At 37.5% G+C, this 16443-nt stretch overlaps 1 protein-coding gene across 3 annotated transcripts in view; it reads left to right on the forward strand.

Moving 5' to 3' along the window:
* The window catches only part of ipcef1 (interaction protein for cytohesin exchange factors 1), a 315976-nt gene that overhangs the window by 224943 nt on the left and 74590 nt on the right, over nucleotides 1–16443 (forward strand). For 2 of the 3 annotated variants that reach the window (XM_028797427.2, XM_028797428.2), the window contains exons 16-17: nucleotides 3270–3323; nucleotides 13912–13948. In XM_028797427.2, coding sequence (XP_028653260.1) covers nucleotides 3270–3323; nucleotides 13912–13948 — 91 coding nt within the window. The remainder of the gene's footprint in view (nucleotides 1–3269; nucleotides 3324–13911; nucleotides 13949–16443) is intronic. The other variant, XM_051925198.1, reaches the window with a different exon arrangement.

Below are 16443 nucleotides of genomic sequence, written 5' to 3' on the forward strand. Positions count from 1 at the left end.
AAAATAACTTCTACCTATTATAAAATATATTTCCAATATCTTAAATTTTGAGATATTCTGAAATACATTTTAACATATCTCAGATGGAGCAGAAAACCATTTTATATATCAGGAAACTAACTTGAGATATCTTAAAATATATTTTAGATATCTTAGTATGTAAGTCAACAAGAAAATACCTGAAATGTATTTTTTTTTATTATTTTTATTAGATTTCAAGATATGAAGAAAAAATGTATTGCTTAATTACAGATAATCTGTATCTTGAATCTGTATCTATCTTGAAATGACAGGGCATCCTTTTGAAAACAAATATCTTGAATTGCATTTGGATTATCTTAAAAGTACAGTGAGTTATTTTAAGATATCTCAAAATATATTGACATAGCTTAAAAATGCATTTTTCATATCTCATAGATATCACTTCAAAGCATCAGAAAATTTTAGATATCTTGAAACAGAATTAATATTATATATAGAATGTCTTACAGTTAGGGGCGGCACGGTGGCGCAGTGGGTAGCGCTGCTGCCTCGCAGTTGGGACACCTGGGGACCTGGGTTCGATTCCCGGGTCCTCCCTGCGTGGAGTTTGCATGTTCTCCCCGTGTCTGCGTGGGTTTCCTCCGGGCGCTCCGGTTTCCTCCCACAGTCCAAAGACATGCAGGTTAGGTGGATTGGCGATTCTAAATTGGCCCTAGGGTGTGCTTGGTGTGTGGGTGTGTTTGTGTGTGTCCTGCGGTGGGTTGGCACCCTGCCCAGGATTGGTTCCCTGCCTTGTGCCCTGTGTTGGCTGGGATTGGCTCCAGCAGACCCCCGTGACCCTGTGTTCGGATTCAGCGGGTTGGAAAATGGATGGATGGATGGATGTCTTACAGTTTAGTTCAAAGCCTCTTAAAAATGCATTTTGAAATATATGTAATTGTTTATTCGGTTTGCGATAGTTCTACACATGGGATCATAAAATATAATGAGATTGTGCTAAAAGACATTTGACAATGGCCACACATAGATAGATAGATAGATAGATAGATAGATAGATAGATAGATAGATAGATAGATAGATAGATAGATAGATAGATAGATAGATAGATAGATAGATAGATAGATACTTTATTAATCCCAATGGGAAATTCACATGGCTAAGCTAAGCTCTTTGAATCTGAAGCTCATTAGCTGAGGCTACAGAGGTGTGAGGTCCATCTCCACTGAAGGTTTTGTAATCTGCACAGACCAGGAATGCTTCAATATTCTAAGTGTCAGGGTCCCGCACTCACCAGCACTCCACATGAGGTACCTCAAATAAGAAAGGAGAGTTTCAGCTGCTGTTTCTTAAAGCAAAAACATGAAAGGAGAAAACTAATACTTTAAATTATTTAAGTGATGAGGTCCCCTTTGACAGCTATCTTTGCTCTTGTGTCAAAGTTACTAATAGTCTCCTAATAATACAGTAGATAACTTGAGTCCAGTTAAACAAATAATGCACAAAATTGTACCTTTCATGTGTTCTTTGAACATATCTAAAATTCACATTCATTGCCTTTTTTGAAAAGGGCTGTGAACTCATAATGCAGCTTCACACTGTCTACTTACCTCTTCTAGTGTTGATCACTTTAGTAAATTAAATATTTTACTGCCACTGCCTGCGTGATGCCTATTTTGGATTATATCTCCAGAAAACTTCTCACCACTTAAAAAATACCTGTTCTCTGTAATATTTATTAAACTAAAAAGGACAAAAGGCAATGCTTAAGCACTAGCAGGGACAAAACCAAGAAGTCAACAACACGAAATCCAGAACCAAAACATGAGCCAATAATCAAAAGTAAAAAATGAATGCTAGAGGTCAAAACACATTACTCAAAAAACAAATCAAGTACTTGTATCTACATGATTGTGATTGCCACTATATTCAGTCGTGTTGCCCCCATTATTTTTTCTGCATTTATCTAACAAAAGTAGCGGGAGAAAATGATGTAGCATACACACTGTACCCTCATTATGACCTCATCTTCTACTATGTGCCCTGGTAAGAGCTGTAACCCATCTCCCTGGAGAAGATGCTGTGGGGTAGTTTGCTCAAGAAAAGTAAAGAAGCACCTTCAACATTGCAATATATCAAGTAATAAGCACATATTTGCATGAAATATCATTGACACAGAGGAAATGACTGCTTATTTGCTGAAAACACTCAAAAGAAGACCTTTCTGATCATGGCTAAACTGCCATGTAAATACCTGGCAGTCCAAACGTGCTACCACCATTGTCTTTAAAAGCTTGTTCAGTACAGCAAGTAACATTGTAGCCCACTGCCATTCTCTCCTAAAACTAGAAATGATGGATATGCTTGATTTCTTTTCAAAAAACGCATAACATGTACTCAGATTCATGGCTTGTTTGTTTAACTCGATTGAGTCTTGCTTTGCATTTTTGGTTTTTGCTGGTTTTTTTTTCACATTTTCATACACAGGATGTATCTCATAGTGCTTTACAACATGTGAAATAAATAATTACAAGAAGTGAAAAACAAATTAAAATTAGATAATAATGATAATGAATAAGTACCCTACAAAAATAAATGTATGTAAGATAGAATTATAATTAATAGAGAAATGGAATCCTTATATGTAGAATTGTTTTCTTAACTCTGTAAAGATAAGTCTGACGATAAGATCAAATGGCCAGAGAGGACAGAAAAACAAACTCCAGACAAACTGGAGGGAAAAAAAACAAATTCTGCAGAGGTTTCAAGGCCAAAAGACCACCAGCCTCCACTGGGCATTATACCTAACAAAAATGTTCTTCAGTCATTCCTGATTGATTTTTTAGGCTATGTCCTAGAGCAGTCGACACAGTGGGGGAACAGCCTGCACGAGTTCTCTTGTCCTTGCGTCACTTTCCCAGGCCTTCTCATTGTCCCTTGTAAGAGTTTCATCCAAGTGAAACTCTATAATTATGGATCTTTGATCAAACTGGAATTGAGACGTATACATGTGGGTCTCACTCTCTCCAAACAGACTCTGTGTTGCCTTGGTGACTTCTCTACCAATGGCAAACCATCGCCAACTATAGTAGCTGACCCTTCTCCCATTAACATACTTCTTCAAGGATGGCACATTTTGAAGCAATAAATGAAGAATGAAATCATATAAGTTATACTATTGGCTCTCTAACTAATCTCCAAGAAACTGAACAGTTAGTTTTGCCCTAATTTGAGGTTGTTAGACTAATTTCTTAAGAATGTAAAAGTGACATTATCATTTTTTCTTCAGGTGCATTTCCCCAGTTCCTTATTGTCTCCAATGGAAGCAGAGGCATACAACCCTGTAAGTATGATACAATTTTTTCTCTAAACCTTAATTCAATAGATTAATCATGATAAGGACTGACATCTTATCCAAGGTTTAAGCCTGCACAATATGGTAGATGTTAAAAACTGTAAGATGATCATAAATTTTACAGATTTTTCTTTTTTTTTTCAGCTTTGATTAATGTGTATATTAAATTATTTATCCTCATGTGAAATAATTAAACCATTTAAAAAGAAGAAGTTAGTATAAAATGACCACAGGACAAAACGGCTTCTTGTAGAAAAAGGCAGTCAACAAGCATTCAGATAGCTTAATGATTCTGTGGATTTACCAAAATATATGACGGTGCTTCAAAACAACTTTAATTTTAGAGATGACCCTTTTATAGCTGGGTGGCTTACTAGTTAGCACTCTTGTCTCACAGCCCCAGGGGCTTTAATTCAAATTTAAGTGAGGTCACTATCTGTTTGGAGTCTGCATGATTTCACCAAGTGTGTTTCCTCCCACATCCCAAATATTTTCAGCTTAGGGTGATTAACTACTGTAATTTGACTATATGCATGAGTGTGGGCAGCAGTGAGCTGGCACTCAGTCTAAGGGTTATTCTTTCCTTACACTCAATGTGACAGTGGTACTCCAGCTCACAGCAGACATGAACTGGACAAAACAGATTGGAAGATGTGTAGAGGGAACACCAGACGAAGATGCCTTGTAAGCAGAAAGCTATAGTATAGTTGTTTGCATGTACCTTTTACAAAGAAAACTGATATTTTCAGTGTCATAGAGAGGAGAGGATTGAATGTAAAGCCTTGTGGTTTAAAGGGCAAACTCCTAGGAGCATTACCACAAGTGACACATCCTGAGAAATGGCACTCTAACATTGCTGTGATCTTCTGTTCCATTATGCACCGATTCTCCAAATTGTTCATGATATCGGCCAAGACAATGAGGTCTGCCACATTGTAGCCTTGGTGACTTTAGCATCCATATTGACTCCTGTTGAGCTTTCATAATGTCTGATTTTTGTCTTTTGTTTTATTTTAGCTCTGGCATTCAGTATACTTCTCCAGCTTTGCTGCAGGCCACACTTATTTCTCCACCACTTACTACAAGTACTTCCCGTGTCTAAATTCTTCTGATCATGGCTTCTTCCCTCTTTGCTTCTTCTTCTGCTTTCACCTCCTACTTTGCCTTTGACCAGATTGTTGAAGTCTGCAACATCCCACGAAGGCACTTCTCTCAATGGTGTATGTCAAATCAAAGAGAATGTAAAAAAAGACAAAAATTAAGAAATAGGAAAGAAAAGGAGAAACAGATACTGCATAAGACAGTGGACAGTGTGCTCGCTGGAAAATCTTGAAATGTCACTCAGATTTATATTATAAATCCTTTGTTTTGTTTTTTTACTTCTAGTTATGTGAAATGTAGATAGTAGCACTACTTTATACCAGTATGATTGATATTTCAATGAGTAATTGTAATGAAACAGAAGAATCTGAGACACCGGGTGATTTTTTTTGAGATAGGACTGATGTTCCTGTCTCTAGTTTCATGCTCTAACCTTCGCATGTTGTACTTTACCATTACAACTGTGAAGTATTTTATGGAAGAATTCTTATTTTCAAAACTTGTGTGGATGCAGCTGTTATTTTAAAATGTTCTATTTGTGTGGTACTCATGTTATATTAGACTACTGCACTTAAATGTGTGTCTGTTAGTTTCCTTGATAGTTCTACTCCCCATGCTTTGTGCTTTAAGCAACTATCAGTCGAATGGGACTCCTTCTTAACCGTCTTTACATTTTTTTTTCAATCTCACATCTTGTCAAATGTGTTATCTTGACTAGAATTTTCCTGAAGGATTAAATTTATCAGAGAACCCATCCATGATACATTGCCCAAAATACATTTCTTGTAAACGATAACTGAATGTGGGCCTTATCGTCATTTCATTACTTTGCTGTGCTACTCTTAGCAAACATAATTCCTTTTTATATGATATCCACTCAAAATAACTGATTCCTGGTGTTTTTCCTGTCCATTCTGCATATTTCAGGTCAGTAGCACTGCGTGATAGGCAGCAAGTACACCTGAACAGGGTGATACTTCATTGTCTGCCCATAAAACACACCCTGTTTGTTGCCTTCTGAAATTGTCAGTTTTATAATCTAACATATCAATCAATTCACAAATCAAACAGATGGGGGCCAGCCCCCTAATAAAAGCAGAACCTCCATTAACAGCAAAGATTGACATAAAATTAAGACACTAGTAAGAACAAAACTAGATCAGGACCAGGACTGGGTTGAAAAAGGGAGAAGTAATACATTTTCAATTCCAGTTTATGGTCGTGGTGGGCCAGTGGCAACAACATCAGATACAAGGCAGGAACCAACCAACCACTGAGGTGGTACCATTCTGATTTGTATACATGCCCACATCTCAAGTGCCCAACTTAAAAATACATGATAACCTAACATATTCTTGTAATGTGGACAAAAATCCAAAGTATGCAGAGAAAAACCCATTCTGACACAGGGATAAAATGCCCCACACAAGCAGGGTTTGCATTCAAATTCAGGATGCTGATTTTAGAGTGGATAGAATGAAATGTCCCAGTTGAATTGAATCTGCAGGTTATGGCCTTGAATAGGCCAAGACTGATATAAGTGAGAAGAAATTAGAATTATCATTAGAGCAACAGAGCTAATGGTGCTTTCTTGCATGAAGAAATGAAAAGTGAATGAATACATCCATCCATCCATCCATTTTCCAACCCGCTGAATCCGAACACAGGGTCACGGGGGTCTGCTGGAGCCAATCCCAGCCAACACAGAGCACAAGGCAGGAAACAATCCTGGGCAGGGTGCCAACCCACTGCAGGACACACACAAACACCCCCATACACCAAGCACACACTAGGGCCAATTTAGAATCGCCAATCCACCTAACCAGCATGTCTTTGGACTGTGGGAGGAAACCGGAGCGCCCGGAGGAAACCCACGCAGACACGGGGAGAACATGCAAACTCCACGCAGGGAGGACCTGGGAAGCGAACCCAGGTCCCCAGATCACCCAACTGCGAGGCAGCAGCGCTACCCACTGCGCCACCGTGCCGCCCATGAATGAATACAACACATCTGAATATGGACATTTTATTCCATTAGTTGTCTTAGACCCCATCCAGACTCCTACCGTTTACTTTAAAAACATAGACATTAGTTTCTGTCTTTGCCTTTTATCCACACAGCCTTAGTTTTGTAATGTGGGCAGCTGAAAACATAGACTTTTAAAAATGCAGACTCTAGTTGCTTGTGCTTATTACATGGCACATTCTTGAGTGGATCCTGCTTATAACATGTCATTCACTGATTGGCCACCCTTCAAAAGAGAAAACCACATTCCAACATAGCGCCATAGAAGAAGCAACATAGAAGAGTTGCTTTCCATGGCACTTATTATGTTACTTACCTGTATGCATCTAAATTTGTTTTTGTACATTCATGTGCAGAAAGTAAATAATTTACCGATTGCTACAATTCTGCAATAAATCCTGTGGCCGGCTGCATTACCACCCCTTCAAGAATTTGTCCACCGATGCATGCATACCCAGTGTAGGTGAATGTCAACATTGTTTGCATTTTTGGTCATTTAAGTGTGGATGGATTACTTTCGTAAATGACGTGATAATGCTAGTGTGAATGAACACACAGTATTGTGGATGTATCCTCAGTCCTAAATTAAATTGTGTCAATAGTTAACTTGTTCTAATATTTTAATTTAAAGATAAATTATCAAAGATATATTCCTGACTGTGTGGAGTTTACACAATCTCTCTGTGTCTGTGTAGGTTTTTCTTTGGATACTCCAGGTTTTCCTCCAGGCTAACTGACAACCGTAAATTAACACTGTGTAGGTGTGGTGGTCTTGCTATGCTATGGTGCCAAATTCAGCCTTTGTTCTATGTTATGTCTGCTAAATAGATGGAATATTTCAGACTATTGTTATGTTATTCTAAATTAAGTCTGTCAAACCTAAAGTTGCCAGCAATGTATGTTTTTAAAAATATGTTTGACATAAAGGATATGGTAATGCTGTTTTATCTTATGTTCATTTTAAGCTACCACTTCATAATCTCCACACCCTGAAGCAGATGTGTGGTTTTTGTGCTTACGTCTGCTCATGGTAATTAATTACGATAAAGAGATTAAGACACAAATACGGAAACAGTTTGTCTTGAATATCAAAGAAGAAACATGACAAAATTGTTGCTTATGACAATAAAATATCACCAATTCACACCTTTCTAGGTTTTGCAACATGTTAATTGTTTACCAGAGTCAGAAGAAGCCTGGTGTCTGATTAAAGAAAGTCATTAATTAGCACAACCACCTCATTCTAGGTTAATCAAATGATTGGACCAGCTAAAGCAGGGCTGGGCAAAGTCAGTCCTGGTGGGCAGCAGTGGCTGCAGGTTTTTGTTCCAATCCAGTTGCTTAATTAGAAGGCAATTGTTGCCAGAATTTAATTTCATGACCTGTTAGTGCTTTAACTCTGCTATGTCAGGTGATTCTCATATCCTAGATTTTTCTTTTTCTTTCTAAGGATATCATCCAAATGATTTGAAGCCTACAACCAGATGAGTAATTCTCAGTCCTTCACTTTTCTCTCTTCACTTTCCTTCCAAGTATTTAATTAAACTCAATAGTGCATGATAAATGCACACAGGTGTAAATGATAACAAACGAAATGGAGAAAAGCTGGTTTCTTTTGTCATTTGCTTCTTATTGCTAATAAGGAGCAATTAAAAACTGAGACTGCAGCTGTTTAAGACTAAAATAGGCAATAAGGGTTCAAAATTTTAATGAGTGAGATAACTAAAATGAAGCAAAAGTGTTACTTGAGCAATAAGTGCTTCTTATTAAGCAATTGGGTTGGAACAAAAACCTGCAGCCCTCCAGGAATGACTTTGTCCACTCTGAGCTAAAGCAAGCCGCTCTGCTCGCACCACAGGTGCAGCTCTACCCTTATTAGGTCCTACAGTCTGCCCAGTTTTACTGCACTTATGCCATGTAAAGTGACTTAGTAGTAGGTTCTTAGAGTTTCTAACGAATAGTTCAAGTTGGGTTCCTTTAAACCAGGGGTGTCGAACTCCGGGCCTGGAAGGCTGCAGTGACTACAGGTTTTCATTCTAACCCTTTTCCTAATCAGTGAGTAGTTTTCAATGCTAATTAACTCCTTTTCCCTTCATTTCAATAGTCCTGTTTTTAAGGATTCTGTCCTCTGAATTGATTTGTTTCTTCATTAAATGGCAGCCAAACAGAAATGAGATGTGAAACAAGCCAAAAGATGACCAGCTAAACTGGGATTTCAAACTCCAACCAATTTCACTCCAAACAGTCTGTTAACGAGAAGCTGATCCTTGCTGTTAATTAAGCCTGTTATTTAATTCAATGGCTTGTTGCTGCTCTCATTCTGCCACAGCAGACATTTCCAGATCTGTTGATTTTTCATTTTTTTCTAAGAACACCAACAAAATATTTCGATGACCTGAGAGATCAACCTTACTGAGACCTTCACCTTTATTTATTTTCAGATATTGTGTGATGGGCAAAGGTGACCTGGTCATATTGTGGCTTGTCTGATGTCTCATTATTGTTTGGCTACTAATTAAGGAAAAAGAGACAATTAAGGGGCCTGAGTCAAGTTAATTAAAACTAAAGCAAAAGAAGTTAATTAGCAGTAAAAATGGCTCACTAATGAAGAAGATGGTTAGAATGAAAACATGCAGCCACTGCGGCCCTTGAGGACTGGAGTTTGACACCTGTGCTTTAAACAAAGATTTGAATGTGTCATTTGCAAGATATGAGTTCTGCTCAGCAAAATTCAGATAATTAGGGACTTCCAATAGAATGAAAACGAGATGATGAGAGCAGCTGCCCTCCACGACTGCTGCTAATAACCCAGATTAAAGCAAGGAAGAGACACAAGAGAATATCAACCTCCTGACAGTGGTCACTTGAACAACAGTTCCATGCTATCATCCCCTTACGTTTTGCTATTTCTATACACTATAATAGTCATCTCTTGAAAATGAAGGATAGAACAAATGAGTTGTCATTTGACCAGGAAAGGTGTAAATCATTCCTTCATGTAGGCAGCCCTTTTGTTCCCCTTTTGCCTGCTACTATTACAGCTTCAAAAGAGGTAATTCAAGTTATTTGTTGTATTTTTTAAGGTTGATATTTTCTGGTTTAGTTAGTGAGATAACTGGTTATCTTGGTCCTTGAGATTTTCCAGTTTGTGAAATGTGGCTCTAATATTATGCATGGTCAGGATTAGGCAATGGCTTTACATCTCCGATATCCTCTTGTAAATCTGCTATTTTTGCTTCTTTATGAAAAGCTCCATTGTCAATCTTGAAAAAAAATCTAGTTTAGGGAAAAGGTCAACATAGGATTAATTTTAAAACTTTGTTCAAAGAAATGTCATCACTTATGGCTGAATCCAATTATGTTCTTGTTCTTGTTTTGTGTCTTTTCTAAGTACCTGTTATGCATGGGTCCTCCAATTCAGTTCAATAGGGCTATGCTAGTTGTAGGTTTATCATTCAACCCACTTTTTAATTTAGAAGAAAATTCAGGCTGACCATGAAACTTATTTTATTCTATTGCTTTTATTCTACCAGGTCACGTCTTTCCTGAGAATATCCTACAAATGATTTGTAGACTGAGCTGATTTTTGCTTCCATATCTTTTAGTAAAACAGATACTAAATGATGAACACATAAGTGTAAATTGGAACAGATGATGGTGAGCTGCTGGCTTCTTTGTCGTTTACATCTCACTGTTAATTGGCAGCAGGTTAACAAAATGAGAAGCTTTTAAACAGTAAAATTAGTTGCTTAAAAACAAAAGAAGCAATGAAGGGTTGGGATACTTGAGCAAAGTTAGCATGCTGGTGCATTGGTGGGACACCAGCGTTCATGTTCCAGGTCCTCACTTTGTCGTGTGATCTTCCTTCCACAATCCTTAGACAGACAGACAGACAGACAGGCAGGTTAGGTGGATTAGTGATGTTAAATTTGAGTGAGTGAGTGAATGAGTATGTTCACCCTGTGATGGGCTGGTGCCCAGTGCTTGCTAGGATAGGCTCCAGTCTCCAGCAACTCTGCTCAGAATTAAGCAGGCTTAGAAAATAGAAAGGTATGGAATCTTAAGCGAGTTAATAAAAATTAAATACAAAAATCTTACTGGAGCACTAATTGATTAGCATCAGCCATTGGCTTCTATTTAAGAAACTGAGATGACATGAAAACCTATAGCCACTTTGCCACTCCAGGGCTTGATGTTGGGGCCCCTACTTTTATTATCTGTCCTCTGTTGATATTTAACTGCAACAGTAAATCAAGTGCAGAAATGAGAGTTCTTGCAAACTTATTTTTTGTTTTATTTCTTTAAAGTTACATTTACAGTGAGTGTTCCTTGGTTGCAGCTTTCTCTGTTTATCTTGTTTGCCAAGTGCTTCTGCTTAATTAGCTAATATTATGAGATCACAAGGGGAAATATTTTTTTTTTCAACTGGCAGTTGCACTGGAGGATTTACGGAATAGATTAGTCTTCATTTAAAAACTGCAGTTGGCTTAACTGAGAAAGTGTGTTAACTAGTGACAACTGTTGTATTACCGTTCAGACAAGGTCCAGTGGTGAGTGGCACCATACTGACTTGTACAAATGCAAATTGACCAGTGTGTCCTTCTGGCAACTGCCACTGGGTAGTTCATTACCCTTTACCACATATCCCTCTTGGTATCAGATGTTGTGCAGCTCTACTGTGTCACTGCTTGCCAGCACTGCCCTTTACTAATAGGCATGAAGTAGAAATGTTCTGTTTCTGCTTTCCAGTTTCTCTACGCTGAAGTTGGTCTGTGTACCACTGTCATGCTGCAGTTTATTCTTTTGATACCTTACATTAAGTGCCCTTGGCTAGATTACTTATTTCTGGTAGATTCCTTTAATGACTGATATTGGATTCTTCAGCTCTGTTATGGCTTTCCAGTATAGTGTACATTTATTTCTGTTGTATATTTTCACAAATCAATCAATAGGGCTTACCTAGCATTAATATATGTATAATTAGTCCTTATATAATATCTTGTAAGCACAATGAGAAGGTAAAGGTGAGAAGCAGTAGGTATAATACTTCTTGAAAAGTTTCAGTGAGCCTTGTTGGGCTCAAAGGCTCATTCCTGTCAAAACTGTTCTTATTTTTTTCTGTTGTATCATTGTATTATTCTAGAATGTTTTCACCATAAAACTGTGGTATCTTTCATACAGCACCATTGCCTTATTAGTGCTTTTCAGTGTATCTCTGAGGTAAACTGGCACTGGACTCAAGTAGTATATACCTTCGTCCTAGTGTATCTACTCAGTAATTGTCCTGCTACCAGTCAAAGGGAAACCACTGTCACACTACTGTAGCCCAGTCCAGAAGTCTATGGGCTGGCAAGATGTGTTACTACATCCCTATGGCAACCCGAATTAACATTTAGAGATATCTCAAAATGAATTTCGGATATCTTAAAATGTAATTTATTTTTTAAGATATCTGAAACTCGCTTTGAGATATCTTAAAATAATTTCCTTCACATTTTAAGATATCTTGAATGCATTTCAAGATATCTCAATCATTTCCTGTAAAACTGCCTGTTATTTCAATGGGACTTCTTTTTTATTAGATATCTTGCATTTTAGATATCTTGAAATACGTTGTTACATATCTGAAATGGAGCAGATACCCATTTTAAGATATCATGAAATTAATTTTAGATATCTAAAAATGTATTTTAGATATCTCAAACAGTGAATTTTAAGTTATCTTAAATGCTTTTTGAGATATCTTTATTATAATTTGCGATATCCTAAAATAACTTCCCACTCATTTTAAGATATCTCAAATTCATTTTCAGATAGACAGGAAGTCCCATTGAAAGAACAGGAAATTTTACAAGAAGTGATTTTGAGATCTCAATGTATTTGAGATATCTTGAAATGTATTTCAGATATTTCAAAATGTACAGCACATCATTTCAAGATATCTTGACATCTACTTGAGATATCATAAAATGCTTTTTAGATATCTAAAAATAGATTTTTAGATATCTGTAATTCAATTTGAGATATCTAAAATGCATTTCCAGATATCTTAAAATTCATTTTGAGATCTCTCTAAATGTTTATTCAGCTTGCCATAACATCCCAGTATATACAGTCATCTGAAAAAGTAAGCACACACTATTTCATTTCACCTAATCTTGGAACCTAGGGAAGACGATTTATTTGTTCTGACCTTTTATAAGTTTTTAAAAAAAAGAGAGAGAGAGAGAAGGTGTGCATACTACATACTTTCTTACTTGACTATATTTGAGATTTAATGCTTCTGGAGATACCTTCTCACTCCTGGCTGCTTAACTCTTTCCATTTCAGTATGGTGTACAGGTGAGAAGCATTCAGCATCACTTATTACCACAGCATTTTTTCACCACATACACCATTGGCAATTGATGTCAAGCACTATTATTATTGCAGTTGTTGGTGTTATTCTGTGGTTACGTAGTGCCAGATACCATCAATGTATGCCATCTTATCCCTCATTAGGTACCTGGTATGCTGCCACTTTCCACTACATTAATAAAGTGTACCTGATACCAAAATACTTTGGGTACCCCTTCCACCTTGAGCTGTGCTGGAGTAGGCGGCTCTTCTTTTCTCTTCACTCCATTACTGCTCAAGGGTGAAGAGGAGTAGCCCTTGCCATAGTACCATCCATTTTCCAAACCTGCTATATCCTGAACATTGTCGTGGTAAAGCTGGAGCCCATCCCAGCACAGCAGGAAAAATCCCTGGACAGGATGTTGCACTATTTTTCAATTATTCCATCTAGTTATTGGCACAAGGTACCATGACTGTTAATCTGCTTTTACTTTTCCAACCTGGTTTGTTTTATGTGCAATTCACATGCCATTAGGTTTTGGAAGAGACCATTACAGGTAAAATATTAAAAGCTGGCCTTGGCTGTGTAATAGAAAATAGTGCTGAAAATTTTATAGTTAACTTAAAAAGGGGAACTATGGATGATTTGTGAATGTGAAACCTGATAAGAAATGTAAGCTGGTGCAAGTAAAGAAGCCCACTTTTATATGTATATCATGTGCAGGTTAGTAGGAAAATGTGACCAAAGCACAGTCGTGATTCATCTGTTTGTTATAGCTACAGATGCCACTCTTTGCATGTAAAATAAGCTGCAAATTAATTTGCATGCAAAAAAAAAATCTCTAAGTGGCGTGCTTTACTAAATAAAAGTGTGGAGAAAAGTTAGCTAAAGCAAGCAGCAATTTGAAACTGTCAGCCTCTCAGCTGAGAAGTGCAAGAGAAGCGTGATATGAAACAGGATGTTCCAGCAGAAGGCATTAATCAATTTTCTGTGTCAGTGGTTAAAACCATATATATTCACAAAGCTGTAATAGAGCCGCTGCAGTTGCACTTAGTTTTGCTTTGGCTCCTATTGTGCTGCTTGCTTAAATCTTTGTATTGTTCATCCTGTAGGTTTCCTTGAGACCCAAGTCAAGGAAGAAGGGACAAGGTAAGATGTTCCTGCTTTGCTGTTTGCTCTCTTGCTGTCTTCTCTTGTACATTTAAACTGGGCTTTTGATAGAAAGCGAAGCTGTTGCTTTTAAATATCTTGGTAATGTGCTGTCAAAAAGAATGCCTGACTATCTACTATGTTTTCAAATATGAAATAGCTTATTTCTTTCAATCTTCTTTTGTTCAACATATTTTGATGGTGCTGAATATGTTGTGTAATTTCAGTTGTGAGTAATGGTCAAAAAATTTTGTTTTCAAAAAAAAAAAATGTTACTAAGAAAAGTTATGGTAGTACACTGCATACTGGGCACCCAAGTTTGGAGAAACAGGGGCATGTAAATACTGCCCGATACTTGATGACTGGCTTACTTATCAGCAGGGACTATTAAAAATGAGGGGTGGAGGGAGGGTTTACCTGCACCATGGTGCAGAATATAGTCCACAAAAGAACAGTCCTAGGACAAACTCTTCAGCTTAAGCCGTAGATATGCTAAGGGTTGTTTCTATAGAAATAACACATTGCATATTTAACAGAAAATGTCCTCCTCAAAAATGACTAAAAACAATGATGGTCTTTTGCATTGTAAATGCAAGCAACAGGCAAAGACTTGAAATTAAATTTCCTTAAAAAGGGCCGCTGTATCTGAGTACAAAGAATGTGTACCTAAGATACATTTGTGATTTGCATTTCACAAATTTGGGGTGGCATAGTTTAGGAGTTTTAGTTCACAGCTCCCCAAAACAGGGTTGAAATACTGGTGTACACCCAGTCTGTTTCTATGTGTCTTTACTCGGAGTATCCTGCTTTCCCTGCATATCCCAAATTATAACTCTAGGGACTCAAAATTAATCCAGTATGAGTGTTTGTACCGTTGTACAGCCAGCCGAAGGTTTATGTTCATGCCCTTGATCATTAGTGTAGTTAAAATCTGTGTACGATGGGTAAACATTTATTTAGTTTGGTGACTATGTCTGTAAGGAACACACTCTGTCATGTCTCCTCATGAGACTCTTTTGATATACCATTTCAATCGAGGCAAACGGTCTCATGCTAAAATGACGACTACTACATTGCAGGTTGTTTTTTGTTTTAATTGCTTCACTCATTTCCACTTTAGAATTATCTGTACTTGATGCTAGGCTCCTAGTGTCTGTCCCTATTATAAATCTTTTTCTACTTATAACTTTAATGTTTGTCAATTTGATCCCATGCTGTGACACAGTCTACTCTGTTAAGCACATTTTAATAATGATGCTGTCTAAAATAATGACTCGTTATGAAGAATAATACAAATGGATGTATTTTTAAGTAGCATTTATTTTGCTCAATTTTTCATTTATTGTTTTGTTGTCTGATAAAGTGCTTGACAAAACTCTCCCTCCCAAAATAGCTGACTTTTATTGGTAAACATCCTGAAAGTCCTTTAAAATGTACAATATATAATAATTGTTTAGAAATGCATTTGATCTTCCGGCTTCACAAGTGATTTACCAAATAATGGGGTGGCAGCCTAGCATGAGTAGTTCAGAACACTAATTTGAAATACTACGGCTGTACACTGAAATCACTCTCTCACTTGTATTTCTGGTTTTCACAAACATACAGTGCATGTTAACCGCTTTGGGAATGAATGTCTTCTTCGTTGGTTCCTAGTGAACAGCTGGACGAGGGTGACCTCGGAGTCTGAATGCTACTGTGGAAGCCACCAAGTCCTGGATTTCTTTCATAATGCGTTACCACCCCTGTCAGTCGAGTGTGATGTTCTTAGCTTCACTGATAATTGATTCTGCAATTTTTGAGGTCTGCTTCGATTTGTTTGATCCAGGTATTTTTCAGTGCTGCCACCATAGCAGCCTGTGTGAAAACCAGCTATTAGCCATTGTGTGTATGTGTCCGAACCATCGCAGTCTGTATGCTATATAAAATAGAAGTTCAGGCCTTAAGAAGGAGCAGCTGACCTGGACAGCACAGTGTTGTGGTTAGCACTTATGTCTTGTAGTTCTAAAGTTTTAGCCTGATCATTTAGTGTTTGGTGTTTGTCCTTATGTTCTTGAAGGTTATCTTGCCCATGTCTGTGTGGGGATATTCCAGTTTTCCTCCTACACCTCAATGATGAGGTGAGGTTAGGTTAACTGGCCTGTTAGGACTGGTCATTGTTTGGGAGAGTATGCCATGTGATGGAATGGTATTTCATTTACATTGCCAGCCGTGCACCCAATGCCACTAGGATCGCATGGCCCTTAATTGGAAGTGCAAACATAGTAAATCTGAAGTGTGCAACTTTCTTTCATTTTTATATTTTTAGTGATTTGTTTTAGCTGATGCAGTCTGTTTTAATTAGCTTCAGTCTATCATATCTTGCTGATAGTTTCTTTTTGGGAAGAAGCCTTTGTAAAAGGGATTGCAGTGGAAGCTGCTATCTAAAATTGCAATGGCCAGACTCAACATGTGGCATTGCAGTAGGTAGCGTCACTTTGTCTTTACATACTCTA

This window comes from Erpetoichthys calabaricus, chromosome 3 (assembly GCF_900747795.2).
Source record: "Erpetoichthys calabaricus chromosome 3, fErpCal1.3, whole genome shotgun sequence".
NCBI lineage: Eukaryota > Metazoa > Chordata > Cladistia > Polypteriformes > Polypteridae > Erpetoichthys > Erpetoichthys calabaricus.